General features: G+C 41.8%; 1 protein-coding gene across 1 annotated transcript in view; it reads left to right on the top strand.

The window, feature by feature from the left end:
* Positions 1-2,845: 2,845 nt before the first annotated feature.
* TRIM44 (tripartite motif containing 44) overlaps positions 2,846-20,202 on the top strand; it is a 34,188-nt gene continuing 16,831 nt past the window's right edge. Inside the window, exon 1 of the mRNA XM_007943305.1 lies at positions 2,846-3,511. Coding sequence (XP_007941496.1) covers positions 2,846-3,511 — 666 coding nt within the window. The remainder of the gene's footprint in view (positions 3,512-20,202) is intronic.

Genomic DNA, 20,202 nt, shown 5'->3' with positions numbered 1-20,202 from the left:
CCTCGGAAACCCAAGGAGGGGTTGCTATGAGTCAGGGCTGACTCGTCGGCACATAACAACAACAACAACATAGTGACAGTCTAATTACATAAGAATGGGACCAGCTGAGGGGTGAATAAACCTTCCCTAAAGCAGTGGTATCAAGAGTGAGTTACTTCCATAACAAAAGCCTGCAATGTTGGGGTGGCTTTAGAATTGGGCAGTGGACAAAAGCTGGAATGACTTGAAGAGAGTGTAAGTGAAAGCTTGAGAATTCTTGAAAAAATTATTGGAAGAATCGGAATAGCCTTTGAGGAGCCTGCAGGTAAGGGTTTAAACATAAATGAGGAAAAAGGTATTGACAACTGGAGAAAATATGGTCCTTAGAAAGTCTTAGGCGCTCTGGTGGTGTAGTGCCTAAGGCATTTGACTGCTAACCAGAAGACTGGCGGTTCAAACCCACCAACCAGTCCTTGGAAGGAAGATTGGGCAATGTACTTCCGTAGAGATACTGCCTCGGAAACCCAAGGAGGGGTCGCTGTGAGTTGGATCCCATTTTAATAGTTCCATCAGCTTCTGCCTCTAAACACCCCTGCACAGAGGGCTCAAAAGATTGCAAAATGTCAGATATTGAATTGCACGGTATGATAGTTTAACTTTTTGTCAGGCAAAATTAAGACCAAACAACAAAAATAATGAAAATTACAAGACAGCTTCCCAATAACCTTGGACACAAAAATGTCCTTTTAAGGCATTAAAAAAATGTTTTTATTGAAAGATTTTCTAAATGTGCTAACATTATGTGTATGGGGACTAAATTGTTTCCTTTGAAGCCTGGGGAGGTGGAAATAAATAAGCAAAGAACACTATTTACTAGGTATACTAATGCTTATGTTTAAATTGTCATTTGTTTTTCACCGACTATAGTGCCTTAGTCCCTGTATGGAATGCAGACATAAAAATAATTTCCAGGGAAATGAACTGGAGAAAAACAGAAATGTGTATGTAATTGGAACAAAACTAACTTTCTGGTTTTCCTTTCAACACTCTATAGAATTGTTCTGAGGTTAAAAAACAAAAGGTTTCTAAAAAATAAGTATCTAACAAAAGTTGCACAGAGATTAAGCAAACATTGTCCATGGAGACATTAACAAGTATTTTAAATATTTTTTAATCCCATTCCATCCACTGGTAGTTTTGTGGAGATCATCTGGTCATCCTAGCTAAAAAAATCATCTAAGAGAATCAATTGAGAACAATTGCCATCCCACCCCCCTCCATTCTTCTCAACTACACCTCAGCTTCCCCTCCCCACTAGATTAAGATGAACTTCTCTCCCAAATACAAAGCAAAGCTCTTTTTTTAAAGAGAGACACAGATGAAGGGCACAGGTGGCGGAGGGGTCGCCTATAACACCAGCAACCAGCCAAAAATGCCCTGTTTAAAATATTAAAAAAAAAAAAAAAAAATTCAAAGAGTCACTGTAAGTACTAAATACAACTTACCAATAATAATAGTTAAAATTTAGTGGGCACGTCTAGAGGGCTGGAACCTTTACTTTAATCCCCAAAACAACCGCATAAGGTAGGTATTATCATCATCTCCACTGTACAGGTTTTAAAAAAACAGTGGAAAACAGTGATAAATTAACTTGCCCGTGGCCACAAAGCTAATAAGTAGTGGTACTAAGATTTGTGGGGGCCCCAGAGTGGATCTTCCAAGTGGGCTTTTAAGGAGTCACCTAAGGATCCAGTCCAATTCTTGGCACTTTAGTATTGCTCAATAAATAACAGTTCCCTTTCTTTCTCTTAAGCAGCCCAATCTAATTCCATAGGGGCTCATTACTTAAAGAAAAATGACATACAAACTGGAACTCTCACTGGACAAATACTGTCTCTTCCCACCTCACTTCCCCTGACTTCTCAGGCTAACCCGAGGCAGGCTGTCAGAAAAGGGCACGGAGGTTAACACCGCTGTATCTCTGAGTCCCTCGAAGGTAGGAATGTAAACAGACTTTGCAAACAGACAAAGCATAGTACTGCTTCTGACCGAAAATGTTTGTTTGTTCAGTCTGACTCAGGTTCCCAGAGCCTAGGAGAACAAACACAACCCTTCCCCGACCTCTGGAAATCCCCCGCGGCCACAGTCAATCTGGTAAACACTCTTGCCCTGGCTCCTTGGAGGACATGCAGCAGTGGGGAACAGTGACGGGAGGCGACAAATTGGAACGAGGGAGATTTAAATACACACGGACACCGGCCTAGTTGCCTTGAAAAGTCAGGTTGACACCTCCAGGGAGCGAGTGGGGAAGGCGGGGCCCAATTCCCGCCACCGGAGTGAGCTGGAGGCCTTGATCCATCCTCCTCCTCCCAGGGATGCTGAGGACCCGTCTGGCAGAGCTGAACTCCGCGGGCCAGGCAGAAAAGGGCCATTGCCACTTTAAATGACTCAGGAAGTGAAAGGAGGCCGCCTGACAGTGGAAGGAAAAGTGGAACCGGGGCGGCGGCCACGATCTCGCCCGGGGCCGTGGGAGGCCCAGCGGGCTGCAAAGCGCGGGCGCCTTGGGGCGCGGGAACGCGCGGGGAGGCTGCCGGGCGCCGTGCCGGAAGTGCCCGGGACTGCAGAGGAAGCGCAGCGGTGCGCAGAGCAGGGCAAACCGGTGGGAAGGCCGCTTGCTCCTCGGTTCGGACACGGGCTGCCGGGAGCAGGCGGCGGCCGCGAGCGCGGCCTCAAGCCCTACCCCAAAGCAAGGTGCAGCCCTGACAGGCATCGATTCCCCAGAAAGGTCGGGGGAAGAAAGTGAGGAGACCGCGCAAACGCGCCGAGCTTGGAGGCCCTGGTGCCTTGGCGGTGTCCCAGCACCCACATGGCCTCGGGAGTGGGCGCGGCCTTCGAAGAGCTGCCTCACGACGGCACGTGTGACGAATGCGAGCCCGACGAGGCTCCAGGTGCGGAGGAAGTGTGCAGAGAATGTGGCTTCTGCTACTGCCATCGCCACGCTGAGGTGCACAAGCAGAAGTTCCTCAGTCACCACCTAGCGGAATACATCCATGGCGCTGGGGCCTGGACCTCGGGAGCCAAGCGGGAGGGCGAGGGGCAAGACAAAATTGAAGGCAAGGCGGAGAATGAGACTGAGATAGAAAGCGAAGCGGGGGAAGAGAGTGAGTCCGACGAGGAGAGTGAATCAGAAGAGAGCGAGATCGAGGAGGAGAGTGAGGATGACAGCGTTGAGGAGAGTGAAGAAGACAGCGAGGAAGAAATGGAGGATGAACAAGAAAGCGAGGCAGAGGAGGACAACCAGGAAGAAGGAGAATCTGAGGCTGAGGGAGAAACAGAGGCTGAGAGTGAATTCGATCCAGAAATAGAAATGGAAGCAGAGAGAGTGGCCAAGAGAAAGTGCCCGGATCATGGGCTAGATTTGAGCACCTATTGCCAGGAAGATAGGCAGCTCATCTGTGTCCTGTGTCCGGTCATTGGGGCTCATCAGGGCCACCAGCTCTCCACCCTAGACGAAGCCTTCGAAGAACTAAGAGTAAGTATTGGGTATTAAGAGCATAGGCCTAGTGGTCAGGACACTTTGGTATCAACTCAGGTGGCTTAGCTGTGGACACATTCACTTCTACCTGCCCCTAAAAAGCTATTCAGATGGTTGGGGAGCAGTGTTTTTCCACTCTTGCTGGCTGGACCCCTTTGAAAATCAGATGAGAAAGCTTTGGATCATCACCCAAGAAAAATACATGTATACACAAAATCTAGTACAATTTATGGAAAATTACAAGTCTCTAGTCTGTGGATCCCAGATAAAAGCATTCCTTGGGAGCTTAGAAACCAGCTGCCAGTAGAGTTGATTTTGATTACGGTGATCCCATGTGTGTCAGTAGAATATGCTCCATAGGGTTTTCAGTGGCTGCTTTTTCAGAAGTAGATCATCAGGTCTTTCTTCTGAGGTCCCTCTTGGGAGCTTGGATTCCACTTAAATATTTTCCACCACATCACCATAGTTACATCTCTGCCTCCTTGAAAAAATGGGAAGCTGATTGGGCCCAATGAACCCAAGCAGCTGGCATCTCTATAGTGACTAAGATAGTGGTTTTTACAATAACTTCACGTGTGCCCCTAGTTCTTTATGGGTTCATATTTGAAACTAGATAGGTAAGAAGACTGAGAAAAACCAAACCAAACCCACTGCCATGAAGTCAGTTCTGACTCATAGTGATCCCCATAGGGTTTCCAAGGCTGTAAATCTTTATGGAAGTAGACTGCCTCATTTTTCTCCCATGGAGCAGCTGGTGGATTTGAACTACCAACCTTTGGTTAGCAACTGAATGCTTTTAACCACTACACCACCTGAGCTCCTTGGAAGCTGAGAAAGTGGAAGTGAAATTGGGATGGGAGTGGGGGTTCTGATGCCCTGCAACTTTTGCAAGACAGCAGAGCTTTTGTTTATCTTGGACCATACTGGTTTTCTTAGCACAACATTTGGCAAGTAATAAAAGCCAGAGCCAAACCCACTGCCATCAAATCGATTCTGATCCATAGGAATGCTACAGTAGAATTGCCCCATAGGGTTTCAGGTTTCCGAGGCTGTAAATCTTTATGGAAGCAGACTTGGCAAATAATAGACACTTAATAAATATTTGTTGAATGGATGAATTTGCAAATTATTTGCCTTTTGTTTATATTGTGGATGTTCATAATTAGAGAAACTGTTGGAGTTGACATTTGGAGTGGGGCAAACAGTGCGTGAAACATTCAGTACATTAATGAATGTTGTCCTCTTAAGACTTTGTTCCCTAAGCAACCTTATAGTTGTTGGGACTGGTGTCACAAATACTTTGATAGTGATAGTCCCCTATATTAAGGTGGTTGGTTTGTTTCCCATCCTTATGTTTTATGTAAAATACACAAAGTATGTAAAAGCATGTGCACAATCAAATAAATAGTTAAAAGGCAGATTCTTATGTAACCTCCCCCCAGCTTAAGAAATAAAACATTACTAGCAATACTAAAGCCTTCCTGTCCCATAACCCTCTCCAGTTCCAATCATCTCTCTCTCACATGTTGTTGTTGTTGTTATGTGCCGTCGAGTTGGACCCGACTCATAGCGACCCCTCCTTGGGTTTCCGAGGCAGTATCACTACGGAAGTAGATTGCCCCATCTTCATTCTAAGGAGTGGCTGGTGGGTTTGAACCGTCAGCCTTCTGGTTAGCAGTCAAGTGCCTTCTGGTTAGCAGTCAAGTGCCTTAGCCACTGTGCTACCAGAGCTCCCCTCTTTGGCATAGGTAACCGTTATCTTGACTTTGATGATGATAATTTCCTTATCTTTGTAATTTTACCATGTATTATGCACTCCTAAACTTTTCTGAGCTTGACATGATTGATATATTGTATGCATTCTTTGGGGTTTCACTTCATTTTTTCTATGCTGTGTTTATGAGATTGGTCTAGTGAGTAGCTGGTTTGTCCATATACTTTACTGAATAGAAGTTCATTTCATGAATTTTTACTTATTCTATGGTTGTTGACAACAACAACAACAACAAATGGTTGTTGAACATTTAATTTGTCACTAGGTTGTGGAGCTATTGTAAGCAATGCTGGTACAAACATTCCATGTCTCCTGGTGCACATGTACATACAGTTACATGGAATATAAACCTAGGAGTGCAATTGCCAGGTCATAGATTTTACGTATCTTTTATAGTACTAAATGTTGTCACCTATTTTCACGAAAGTATTGCTATCAGTGCTCTATGAGAGTTCTTGTTGCTCTGTTTCTACATAACACATGAGAGTTCCTGTTGTTCTATATTTTCTCCACCACTTGCTATTGCAAAATTTTAAATTGTTGTCAATCTAGTGGATATGTGATGGTATCTTATTACTGTTTTAATTTGCATTTCTCTAGTTACCAATGACCTTAGTATACTCTTTCTTTCCTTTTTTTATGAAAAGCATGCCCATCAGGTCTTTTGCTTATTTTTCTACTGAGTTGTCTTTTTCTTGTAATTTTTATGAGTTTTTAAAATATATTTTGTTCTGACTTTTTGTTGGTTATATTGGTTGCAAGCATCTTCTTTCACTTTTTTTTCTCTTCCTCCCTCCCTTCCTCCTCTCATTTTTTCTCTTTCCCTTTCTTTTTTCTCTTCGCCATCTGTAGTGTCTTCTTTTCTCCCTCTCTCCCTTTATGAATAGTGTTTTTTGTGTCTTATTCCTTGCATCTTGTGTCCCTTTTTGTATAATGCATATAGGGGTTCAATTTCATTTTCTCCTATATGAATAACCAGTTATCTAGCAATATATATTCTTATAGTATCCAGAAAAATACTGTTTTCCACTGTTACTTAGGTTAGTTTTCTTCCCTGCCTTCTTGAGTGCAGTTATGTTATTTACTTGTAATACAGCTAGATTCATTTGTCAGTGTTTAGATTACATTTTAAGGAGCCTAGTGGTGCAGTGGTTAAGCAGTTGGCTGCTAACTGAAAGGTTGGCAGTTCAAACCTACTAGCCACTCTGTGGGAGAAAGATGTGTCAGTCTGCTTCTGTAAAGATTACAGCCTTGGAAACTCTATGAGACAGTTCAGCTCTGTCCTGTAGGGTTGCTATGGGTTAGAATCGAACTTGACAGCAGTGGGTTTTGGATTTGTATATTATGTTTTGGGTTCCCCCACATCCTGGTTAACTTTAGTCTTTTTTTTTTCCTTTTTTGGATGTACGAAAAGTATGTGAAACATTGTGGTTCTCACACAAACATACAACATACACATTCTCGCAGAGACAGATAGTGACAGTTAACTCAGTGGGACACTATCTTATTTCGAATGATATGTTCTGTTTCTGTTCTGATCTGTTCATGCAAACTTCTGGGTTCTTCCACTAAATTGATTTCATGGCACACTAATGAGTGATGTACTATAGTTTGAAAAGCACTGGTTTAGAAAATCTGTGTGACAGCTCACCCTAAGATCACATGAAGGAAAGGTGGAGTTTTATATCGTGACAAAGGGAGAAGTGGTTGGCAGAGTTCTATAAATGCTTATTGATCATCTTCAAAGTTCTTGTTACTGGCTTTTCTATGGACTGCTTGCTCTTGAGTGTACCTTTAGGATGGGTACTTGGGGAGAGGCATGTTTGATTAAGTAGCATTGGGAGCAGCTGTGGAGGTGAGTCAGTGAGGGGGACTGGTAGCAGAGTGGTTGGAGGGATATTGGCATATGCCCAGAAGAGCTGTAACTCCAGAGGGGCTGGAGATGGAGAGATGCCAGACTGTAATCCTCGTGGTGTGTGGCTCTGGTTCTCTCATCAGCTCATAAAGAGAAACTCTGGTAGAGAGGCAGAGGGTTGAAGGTCTACTATAATGTGCATATTTATAGTTTTTAGTTCTTACTCTTGACTGAAAGTATTGGGGAACTTTTATAAGAGCATGAAGCACTGCCTACACAGTGCTTCAGTCAATGTCTTAATCTTGTACAGAATATGATAAAAGCTAAAACTCTAGTAAAGGGTATGGGTTGGTGTCACCAGTTCAAGCCACCCCTAAATGGTTCCATGGGAACTTTATGTGAGGGCTGCGGCTCTAGGATTTCCTTGTTCAGTCCACCATCCAAAATGTACAGTCTTAGTCTATGCTAGAAGTATAGTGGGACAGACAGGGCCCTATCCTTTATGGAGTTTGCCCTGTAGCACAGGAGCTCTGGTGGTGCAGTGTTTAAGGCGTTTAGCTGCTAACCTAACAGTCCACTTCGATCGACTTGATTCAGATTCATAGCAACCCCTGTAAATCTTTACGGAAGTACATTGCCTCATCTTTCTTCTGTGGAGCAGCTGCTGGGTTTGAACTGCAAACCTTCTGGTTAGTGGTCAAATGCCTTAGGCACTGAGCCTCCAGAGCTCTTTACCTAATGGTAGGTGGGAGAAATATGAGGCAGTCTGCTTCTGTAAAGATTTACAGGCTTGAAAACCCTATGGGGTAGTGTTACTCTGTCCTAATGGGTTACTATGAGTTGGGATTGGTTCAAATGGCAGTGGTTTTGATTTTGGTCCTCTAGGAGAGGGGAAGGAGATAGTGGATGGTGATATGTGTGATGAAGACAGTAATGCATGGTAATGAAAGAGTGGTATATCAGGATGATAGAGCTATTTTTTGATGAGGTGGTCATAGAAGGCATCTCTGAGTACATGACATTTGGATGGGATCTGAATTATGAGATTGTGCAAAGATCTAGGGAAACCTTCCTATTGTACAGTATTTGATATTGCTTGCACAGAGTCCAGTAATTTTATTTATAGCAGAAATGATTGGTTTGATTTATATAGCTCTTCATAGAGGGACTGGTTGCCTTTCAAAGTGAGAGGATGATGTTGTTCAAGCAGCTGCAGTGTGCTGCCAGCACAGGGGAAAATACTCTGTGGAGGGACTATGAGTGTATGGGTTTCCCTTTAAAATAGTTAAACTTTTAGGAGAGTCAAAATTCAGGGTGATTGAGCTTCCTTAAAGAGCACCTGAATAGGCAGACCTATAAAGTGAACAGTAACACTCATGAGGGACGTGCTTCCCAGGAATTCAACTGTATGAATCCAAAAAGGGCAGCATTTGCCCAAAAGTAAAATTAAGAAGGCAGGAAGGGCAAGAAAACTGGGCCAATGAAAAGGGAGTGAGTGCTAATACAATGAGAAGATTGCAACAAAGTTACCAAATATCCTCTGTATAAATTATTGAATGGTTAACTAATTTGCTTTGTCAACTTTCACCTAAACCACACACACATACACACACACACACACAAAGAGAGAAAGAGCCTGGAGGGCTTCTGAAGGGTTGAGTGGAGGGGGACAAGCCATCTAATTGTGTCCCTATTCAGGGTGAGGTCTCTTCCACGAGCTTCATTATTAACATTACACCTCATTTATAAGCTGTGAATGAACACAATGTCCTCAAGTAGAGCGATTAACACAGAAAGGACAGTGAGTGCAAAGTCTCTAAGGTAAAGGTGAACTTGCAGGTTTGGAAGGACAGCAAGAAGTCCATTATAGAACAGAGTAGAATGAAAGAGGAACAGCAGAGGAACTCAGCAAAGCAGACAGTACTTTTCTCAGCCTTGACTGCTGCTCATTTGATCATGACCCGTGATCAGCTGCACACTGGCCAATTAAATCAGAATCTCTGTGGATGCATTTGTGTGCATGTATGTGTTTATGTATATGTATATATGTAAATATTTTTTTTAATTTTAGAATAGTTTTAGATTTACAGAAAACATTGCCAAGATAGTACAGAGTTCTGATATAACCCATACCATTTCTTCTGTTCTGAACATCTTACATAACTATGGCACATTTGCCATAATAAGGAATCAGTGTTGGTAAATTATTATTAACTAATGTCTGTATTGTATTCAGATTTCCTTAGTTCTTCCCCAGTGTCTTTTTCTGTTCTAGGATTTCACCCAGGATACCATATCATTTCATTGCCATGTCTCCTTAGGCTCCTTTTGAGGTTGGACAGTTTCTCGAACTTGCCTTATTTTGAGGACCTCGATAGTTTTGGAGAGTACTAGTCAGGTGTTTTGTGGACTGTCCCTTTACTGGGATTTGTCTTATGTTTATCTCATGATTGGACTAGGGTTATGATTTTTTTGGGAGAAAGACTGTAGACATAAGGAGTGATTCTCATCACATCCTACTTTCAGCATAGCTTATCACTGTTGATGTTGACCTTAATCATCCAACTGAAGTAGTAGGCATTTGACTGCTAACCAGAAGGCTGGCCATTCAAACCCACCAGCCACTCATTTGGAAGGAAGATTGGGCAATCTACTTCCGTAGAGATATTCCTTGGAAACCCATGGAGGGGTTGCTGTGAGTTGAATTGACTCGATGGCAGTGAGATTGGTGGTTTTTTTTTTTTTTTCCAGTTTGGAGGTAGTGTTTGTCGAGTTTTTTCCACTATAAAGTTACTCTTTTTCCCCCTTTCCTAGACAGGTTATGTTGGTAAAAAAGCAAATGTTGGGGTGATTTTGGGTGCAGAGCAGGGTGCCTGGTTCAGAAAGATTGTGAAGTTATAGAACCAGGAAAGGTTTCTTGGAGGAAGGGTATTTGAGGTGAGCCTTGAAAGACAGATAGGATTTTACTATACACAATGGTACAAGTTGTTAGTTATCCCTCCTCTGCGTTCCCATACCAACAGCCTGTATGCATTTATTGTATTACTACACATTGTTAAGTGCCCTTAAGTCGATTTTAACTCACAGTAACCCCATGAGTTTTTCTAAATATATACGAGTATTACTAAATACAGTATACTGTATCAATGTTCTCTTTTTTCTATGTCTGTGTCTCCTATGGGTTGTGAACCCTTCTAGGGCTAGGACTGTATGTTATTCATCTCTGTGTTCCTAGCACCTAGCACAGTGCCTGCTAGTTAGTAGATATATCTAGTCAGTAGATATATACAAAGTATTTCCTAAGTGCATAATGTGGAGTATCATAATTTCATCTATCCCCAGGGAATTTTGAAGAAACAAAAGAGACAATATTGCATAGAGTTTACATTAGCATTGGAATCCTTGGGTGATGCAGTCAGTTAAGCATTCAACTCCTAGCTGAAAGGTTGGCAGTTCCAACCCACTCAGAGATACCTTGAAGGACAGGCCTGGCAGTCTACTTCCGAAAGATCACTGCCTTCAAACCCTGTGGAGTTCTACTCTGCACATGTGTGGTTGCCGTGACTTGGAATCAGTTCGATGGTAACTAACAACAACATTAGGGTTAAGTTCAGCTGCATTTAGAATAGTGAAAGATACTTGGAAAAACTAAAAATAACAGCAACTCAAGAGAGATGTTTATTTCTCTTTCATATAAAAGAGGTCTAGCTGTAGACAATCTAAGGCTGGTGTTGAAAAACCACAAAATTACTAAGAATCCAGGTTCTTTCCAGTGCTGCTCTGACATCCTTAGGGTATACACCTTGTTATGGACTGACATGACAGCTGGAAGTCCAGCCAGTACATTTAAGGGAACCCTCCAGAAGGTGCACATGTTGCTGCCTGTGTTTCATTGGCCAGACCTCAGCTCCATGGCCTTATAAAACTGGGACTGGGAGGCTGGGAAATAATCATTTCTCCGGACTATAGTGTATACAGCTAAAAGCTAGATTTCTGTTCCTAAGGGGAAATGGGAGGATGAATATTAAAGGATCAGTCAGTCTTTGTCCAAGTTGGCTTTACAATCTGTGGATTTGAGTCCTGGCTTTGCTGCCTATTAGTGTCATTTTAGGGAGCTCTGGTGGCAAAGTACCTAAGGCATTTGACTGCTAACCAGAAGGCTGGTGATTCAAACTCACCAGCCACTCCTTGGAAGGAAGACTGGGCAATCTACTTCCATGGAGATACCACTTTGGAAACCCAAAGAGGGGGTCGCTGTTAGTTGGATTTGACTTGATGGCAGTGAATTTAATGTCGTTTTGGGTAATTCAGTCAGCCTTTCTGAGTCTTGGTTTCCTCCTCTGTACCATGGACATAGTTGTTTCTCTTCATAGTTGTGAGGAACAAATAAGGTCATAGATGTAAAGAGCTTAGCACAGTGACTGGACTATAACAAGCCCTCAGTAATTGGTGGCTCTTATTATTTCCATTGCCATGGACTGCCATGGTACCATGGACTGCCGTGGTACCACGGACTGCCGGAAGAATGAACAAATCTGTTCTGGAAGGAGTGGAGCTGGAATGCTTCTTAGAAGTGAGAATGGCCAGACTTTATCTCTCCTGCTTTGGCCATGTTGGCAGGAGGGACCCTTACCTGGAAAAGGATATCATGATTGGTAAAGTAGAGGTCAATAAAAAAAGGGAAGGCCCTCAACAAGATGGATTGACGCAGTGGCTGCAATGACAGGGTCGAGCATAGCACGGATTGTGAGGATGGCACAGAACCAGGCAGTGTTTCGTTCTGTTGTACAGGGTTGGTATGAGTCCGAGCCAACTCGATAGCACCTAAGAACAACAATAACAATTAGTTTCATTACAGTTTCATAAGGTTTGATTCTGAGTTCAATACTAGACAAGTTAGTCTGGCGGCAGCAGAACTTCTGGCCACCGAAATTCTGGGTGAAAACTGTTCAGCCTCCTCTCCTTCTGTTCCTCCTGCCTGCTCTATACTGGTGGGTAACTAGGCTGGTGAAACGCTTGTCTTCAAAGAAGAGGCTATTTCAGTGTCCTGCTGGTGCCATATGTACTAGCTAACCAAAACACAGCTGGTAAGTCTAATTTTAGGTTCACAAGTCTTGCTGCTTGTCCTCTTTACATTCTGTTTTACATTCTGAACTGTGGGAATTTTTACAGACGCAGAGGGGAGGCGGGGGCAATACACCCTTTACTTTCTAGTTAGTAATAGACTCCACTTTCTTTCCAGTCGGCAATCATGGGGACAGATGTAGGGTTCTTTGGCACCCCCTCTGTCCTCCTCACTATGCTTTGTTGTGTGTGAACTCTGAGGATTGTAACTTGTGTTGAGTGGTAGATTTTGACTTCCTGCGTGTGAAGAATGAAAAACGCTAACCTCGTCTGAGGTTATAAAATGGAGAGAGTCTAGAAGCTCTTATCTGCTGTTGAATTCTGAGGTTCTTTCCAAAGATGAGAATAATAACAGTAGCTGTCGTTTATTGAGTGATTTGAGGTCAGGTGCTTTTCATACATTATTTCATTTGATCTGTATCTTAGTTTCTTAATGCTGCTATAATAGAAATACCACAGGTTGTTGGTTTTAACCAACAGAAATTTATTTTCTCGCAGTTAGGATGTTAGAAGTTCAAATTCAGGGCAGTGGCTGTAGAGGAAGGCTTTCTCTATGGGTCGGCTCTAGGGGGAAGGTCCTTGTCTCTTCAGCTTCTGTACCTTGGTTCTTTAACAGTCTTCATGTGGCATGGCATCCACCTTACCCCATCTGTGCTTGCCTGTTTCTGTGCTTAATCGACTCTTTTTATATCTTTAAAGTGATCGGTGTCAGACACAACTTCACTGATATGGCCTCATTAACTTAACAATAGGAGCTCTGGTAGTATAGTGCCTAAGGCACTTGACTGCTAACCAGAAGGCTGGTGGTTCAAACCCACCAGCCACAGAAGGAAGGTTGGGCAATCCTATTTCTGTAGTGATACTGCCTTGGCAACCTAAGAAGGGGTCGCTATGAGTCGGGGCTGACTTGATGGCACATAACAACAACAATTTAACAAAGAAAACTCTGTTCCCAAACGTGATTACATCCACAGGTATAGGGGTTAGGATTTACAACACATTTTTGGGGAATACAGTTCAGTCCATAACAATCCTCAGAAGCTGTGGTATTGTGAGTTCCATTTTATAGGTGAAAAAGCATACCTCAAAGAGGAATTTTTCCAAAGGTCACTCGTCTAATAAGTGGAACACCAAAGTACATGTTATCTCTCTTCTTGATCTCACAGTCTCTATCTCATTTTGCTTCCACTCTGTTTAAATTACTCCCACTCATATTTAAGCTTTCTAAGTTGTATCAACACATTCTCTGATGTTTATTATCTATATGAAGGTATTTAATTGATAAATTCTTTGTAAGTACTGTAAAAGTATTTTTTTCCTTCCCTCTGAAGTTTTCTTCTTAATATATTTTACAGAGTATTTTGATTGGTGACAAACTATTTGTCCAGTGTTTTCTACTCAGCACTTCACTAGTTCAGTGCCTGATACATCGTAGTCACTGAATATGTTGTCACATAATTTAGAACAATGGTAAAAAAAATTAGTTGAACACTTAGCATGTACCAAGTTCTGTACTAGAAATTTTCTACACATTATCTCATTTAATTTTTGAAACAGTTCTTTGAGGCATAGTATTTATTAAGATACATTTATATATTTGAAACCAGTAACATGGTGTTTTTTTCCTTTGAGCTTATATGCTTATTGAACATACGTTTATTGAAGGCTTAAAATTTGTCAGAGTAGTTTAGGCAGTAGCGAACCTAACAGTGAACAGTTCTGAAACTTTGGTTTCATGAAGCATATATTCTTGTGGACAAGCCAAACAGTAAGCAAGATAAATGATAAATAATATTTCAAATAGTGATAAGTACTGGGAATAAGCTAGGAGAAGGAGACAGAGAATGACTGAAGTGGGAGAATGAGAGAAAGGCTCTTTTAAGATCTGAGAAAAACTTTTTTGAGGTAATCACTTGTATATAGTTAAAGCTAGCCTTGAGAAGATCTGAGGGCATATCAGGATGGATAGTGGTCTAAGAGTATAACTGAGAATAGCTAAGGGGGAAAATGCTTGTTGAGGGATAAAAAGAATGGCGGGAGTGTGAGTAAGGTGAGAGAATGGTAGATGAAGTCAGATTACCAAGTAGCACATGACAAGGATTTTTTCCCCCCTAAGTGTAACGGGAAGACTGAGACTGTTAAAGAAGGAAATAAGTGAGTTATCTGGTTTATGTTCTTAAAAGTTCACTCTGGTTCCCATACGAAAAATGACTGTAGGGTGGCAAGGGTGGGTTTTTCTCAGACTCAGGATGGGAAAGCCTAACATAGGAGTGCGTTTGGGGTTGGAAAATCAAGTTTTGTAAAGAAGATGGTAAAGAATTTTTATGTATGGGATGGTGATACTAAAATTTAGTTTTATTTCCTTTTGATAAAGCTTTGCTTTCTTATTTAATTCTTTAGCAAGACTCTTTCATATTCCATCTTTTGATCCTTTTCCAAAATCACACTTTTCCGAAATGTTTCTCCAAAATGCAATCTTTTTGTAAAAATGGCAGAAAGTTGAATTGATTTCCTTTTCAAGCATGGTGCCAATGTAAGGCCAGTAGGATTGGGGCAAAAATAGGCAGCCAATATTCTTTCTGAACTCGGTATCTTCTGGTTCTTTGTGATACAGAATTCAATATTTAGGAGCCAGTTTAGAATATTTATGTGATTTACAATAGCATGTCTGCTGACAGATGACTTTTCTTTTGGTCCACAGTTGGTTGTTGGCATTCAACCAGACTGACTCCAATAAAAGTGCAAAGACCGTTTGTCAAGGAATACTTCTTCCTGTTCTGATGCCGCTTTTACCTCCCACATTCCACCTTTGTTTCTGTATCTTGCCCATTTTTAAAGGATCCTTACATTAGAATGAGCTATATTATTTCTGTGTTTTTCAGTGGATGGATAGACAGATGGATATATGTATCTGAGGTATTTTCTTGGTGTCTGTGGTGTTTAAGTTTGTGTGTCAACTTGGCTTGGCCTGGTTGAGTGGCTGGGTAGCTGGTAGTTGTTATTTCCCATGATGAGACTGGCAGTCACCTCCGTGATGGGATCTACCATAAGCAGCTGAATAGCTGCTTTAGGGATGTGGTCTGCTTCCCATATATAAGAAGCAGCTTTGGGTATGGTCTCCAGCTTATGGCACGCTTGAACCCTGCATGTAGCCATGTTGTTGTCCAGCAGCCTGCTATGCTCTTCCAACCTCGGGACTTTCAGTGGACTTGAATTAAAGGCCTGCCATGTGGTTTGGTAACATCGGGACTGTACCATTTTATTTGTTGATCTAGGGCTTGTCAGCCTCAGCAGCCAGTAGCTGCCTGAGTGAAGAGATGCCTCTAGCTTCAGTGGGCCGGGAGCATGAGGCAGAGCTGAAGCCCAAGGTCACATAGCCCCTAGAGCCTGGCACTTTGAACTCAGACTTCTAGCCTCCCAAACTGTAAGAGAATAAACTCCTGTTTGTTAGGGCCATCACATTTGTGGTATATTCTTGTCACAGCGGCACTAGGTAACCTGAACAATGTCCAAAAACAAGAACTCTCTGAGAGAGTTGATTCTAGGAGTAGCTGCTTGACATGTCTGTAGGGACCAGGAAGCTGATATAAATGAGAGAAGAAGCCAAAATGACTCTGGGACACTGGAGAGAGTTTGCCTTGCCTAATGCAAGTAGCTGTTATATGGGGTTGGGAGCCCAGCACAGTCATACTCTTTAGCTTTTCAGAAGAAGCTAGAAATCTTTATTTTTACATCATATCTCCTGATTTTTAAATGCTAACACCTAATTTAAAATTCCTAATTTAAAGATTTTTCCAGTGCTATGTAAAACAACACTGTGCAAGCCAAAGAAAAAGGTTATGTAGGCTGTAGGCTGTAGGCTGTAGGCTGTGAATTTGCAGCTTCTGATTTGGTCCATCTTACTCATTTACAGATAGAGAGGCAGAAAGCCAGAGAAGTAAAATGACTTTTCCCAAGTTCACACAGCAGTAAGTGACAGAGCTAGGGATAGGACCCGGGTCTCTTTTCTCTGTGTCCAATACTGTTTATGCTGTTGTTGTTGTTGTTGTTATGTGCCGTCGAGTCGGCCCCGACTCATAGCGACCCCTCCTTGGGTTTCCGAGGCAGTATCACTATGGAAGTAGATTGCCCCATCTTCCTTCCGAGGAGTGGCTGGTGGGTTTGAACCGCCAGCCTTCTGGTTAGCAGTCAAGTGCTTTAGCCACTAACTGTTAAACTTTTTTGGGATGCAGGAAAGCTCCTGCCTCTTTGCTTACATGTACATCCCAAATTTTGCATACAGTTTTGTGGATTTCAGATCCCTGGAAATTGATAAGTGAATAAACCAAACTCTCACTGCCATTGAGTTGATTCCAACTCATAGTGACCCACATTGGGTTTACAATCCTGTAAATCTTTATGGAAGCAGACTGCCTCATCTTTATTCCGTGAAGCAGCTGGTGGGTTCGAACCACTGATCTTTTGGTTAGCAGCCAAATGCTTTAACCACTACACCATCAGTGCTCCTTCTATACATGAATTGTACCACATAATAGCCCTCTCCTGTACCTGCTGGTTCATGTTTGCAAAGTAGAAGAAACAATGTCCCAGTATTTACACTTCTGCAAATTAATGAGGAGAGGCACTTGAAGCAGGAGCTCTGAGTTCATTTGTACATTCTTCTTGATAAACCGAAAAACCAAACCCATTGCTGTGGAGTCAATTCCAGCTCTACAGTGACCCTATAGGACAGGATAGAATTGGCCCATAGGATTTCCGAGGTTGTAAATCTTTACAGAAGCAGACTGTCACATCTTTCCCTGTGGAGCTGCTGGGTGGGTTCAAACAGCTGACCTTTGAAAATAGGAGCCAAGTGCTTAAGCACTGCACCAGCAGGGCTGTTTCCTCATTTTGAATACTGAATTTTAATTATGCAAGGAATAGGAATACATTTAGGTAAGTCTAAAGCCCTTCCTACTACTATGCCCAATATCAGTCCCTCTAGTAATTGCTTTTCTAATCTTGTACCTACCTACATAATGTGTCACCCATGAAGTCTTTGGGAGGTGCAATTGGATGACACACTCAGCTGTTAACTAAAGGTTGGAGGCTTGAGTCTACCCAGAGGTGCTTCAGAATAAAGGCCTGGTGATCTACTTACAAAAAATCAGCCACTGAAAACCTTGTGGAGCACAGTTCTATTCTGATGCTCATGGCCTTGTGAATCAAAATTAACTTGATAGCAGTTTTTTTTTTGTTGTTGTTGTTTATAATATCACTCAGAAAATAATAAAGTTGTTTGTATTTAAATAAATGGTATTTACTGAATGTACCATTTTGCAGTTTTTTAAAAATTCAATAGTGTATCTTGCTTTGTATACATATACATACAGATCCATATCATTCTTTTTATTTGCTACTTCATACTTTATTGTTTGTTAATTCCATAGTTTATTTAGCTACCTGCTATTGACAGACTCTTATGATGTTTCCTGTTTTCCAGTACTATAAACAATACTGCAGTAAATGTTTTGATGCATGTCTCCTTGACACATGTGCTGGTGTTTCTCATGGGGAGAAGGGGAGAAGTGGACTTGCTAAGCATGTCATTTCAAAGTAGCTGTATCATTTAATACTTCCGTCAGCAATGTGTCAAAGTTCCCACTTTCTCCAAGCCCCTCAGTGCTTCATATTAACTAACTAACTCACTGCCATTGAGTCGGTCCTGACTCATAGCGACCCCTCCTTGGGCTTCCAAGGTGGTATCACTACAGAAGTAGATTGCCCAACCTTCCTTCCGAGGAGTGGCTGGTGGGTTTGAACTGCCAGCTTTCTGGTTAGTAGTCAGATGCCTTAGGCACTATTCCACCAGAGCTCCCTTCATATTAACAGATTGAAAAAACTCTTTCAATCTGATGGGTAAGAAGTTTGGACATACATACATCTTTTTGTAAGTTTATTAGCTGTTTCACATTTTTATTATTTTCATATCCTTTGTTAGTGTTTCTTTTGGACTTATTTGGCTTTTTCTTACTGACTTAATGGAATTCCTTATATGTTTCCTGTGTATTCTTTATACTAGTCTCTTTGTTATATATATTACAGGCTATCCCCCCCCCCCATTTGGATCTTTCTGAACCTGGTTTTGCCACAGATAAGCTCTTTGACTTGAGGTACATCATTTGATGTCCACAAAGTCATTTTTCTCCATTGTAAAGTGATAATACAGGACCTCTTAAGAGGTATTGTGAAATGCCAGTGAAAGAGTGTGTGAGCCCTGTGATTTCTGGGTTCATCATTTGATTTCTCCAGCCATTTTTCTCAGCTGTAAAGTGAGAACACGCTGCTTTTTAGGGTTATTGTGAAATGCCAATGAAAAGAGTGTATAAAGTGCTTTGGAAAGAAAGAATACCTTCAAATGTTAGTCATTTTGTCCTTTCTTTGATTTTATTATGACTCATCCCTAGGATCTGGCTTTTGTGAAACATCCCACACCTCCACAGATTGATCAGACTCTGAGGGGTGGGTGTCACAACATAGCACTTGTCTTTTTTTATTCTACACTCCTTTTGGGGAGGAAAGACTGTGCATAAACAAGACATGCACACATTGAATGCCTTTGTTCTTGGAATACATCGAGTAAGATGAGGAAAGAGAAGTGCGGATATTAGGCAGATTTCATTTCTTAGCCAGTCATAGTGCTTGCCCCAGGGAATGTCCTAGTAGATTCTGGCCATATGGAACCAAAAATTTACAAGGTGCTTGTCATTGTTAGGTGCTGCTGAGTTGGTCCCAACTCATAGTGAGCCAGTGTACAGTAGAATGAAACAATGACTGGTCCTGTAGCGTCCTCACAGTCATTGCTGCTTGAGTCCATTGTTGCAGGCACTGTATCCATACATCTCACTGAGGATCTGTGAGAGTCTTTTTCACTAAACCTCTAACTTACCTAGCATGATGCCCTTCTCCAAAGATTGGTCCCTCCTGATAACATGTCAAAGTACATGAGACAAAGTCTTTCCATCCTCACTTCTAAGAAGCAGTGTGGCTGTACCTCTTCCAACACAGATTTATTTATTCTTCTGGGAGGTCATGGTATTTTCAATATTCTTCACCAACACTGCAACTCAAATACATCAGTTCTCTTCAGTCTTCCTTGTTCATTGTCTGGCTTTCATGTGCATATGAGGCAATTGAAAATAACCACGGCTTAGGTCAGGTGCATCTTAGTCCTCCAAGTGATACCTTTGCTTTTGAACACATCAAAGAGATCTTTTTTGCAGCAGTTTTACCCAGTACAACAAAGCATTTGATTACTTGATTGCTGTGTCCATGGGCATTGATTGTGGACCCAAGTAAAACGAAATCCTTGACAGCTTCAATCTTTTCTCCCTTTATCATGATGTTTCTTTTTGGTCCAGTTGTAAGGATTTCTGTTTTCTGTATGTTGAGGTGTAATCCATACTGAAGGCTATCGTCTTTTAATTTTCGTCGTAAGTGCTTCAAGTCTTTGCTTTCAATAAGCAAGGTTGTATCATCTGCACTTCAGAGGTCATTAATGATTCTTCCTCCAATCTTGATGCTGTGTTCTTCTTCATATAGTCCAGCTTCTTGGATTATTTGTTCAGTATACAGATTGAATAAGTTCAGCGAAAGGATACAGCCCAGATGCACACCCTTCCTGATTTTAAACCTTGTAGTATCTCCTTATTCTGCTTGAATGACTGCCTCTTGGTCTAAATACAGGTTCTGTATGAGTACAGTGAAATGTTCTGGAATTCTCATTCTTCGTAATGTTATTCAGAATTTGTTACGATCCAGACAGTTAAATGCCTTTGCATAGTTGATGAAACACAAGTAAACATCTTACTGGTATTCTCTGCTTTCAGCCAAGATCTATCTGACATCAGCAGTGATAACCCTTGTTCTGGACCCTCTTCTGAATCCAGCTTGACT

The sequence above is a fragment of the Orycteropus afer genome, unplaced genomic scaffold (genome assembly GCF_000298275.1).
Source record: "Orycteropus afer afer isolate SDZICR_OR568_19922 unplaced genomic scaffold, OryAfe1.0 scaffold00103, whole genome shotgun sequence".
Taxonomy (NCBI): Eukaryota; Metazoa; Chordata; class Mammalia; order Tubulidentata; family Orycteropodidae; genus Orycteropus; species Orycteropus afer.
The sequence above is the reverse complement of the archived record's forward strand: the minus strand, read 5'-3'. Positions and strand labels throughout refer to the sequence as shown.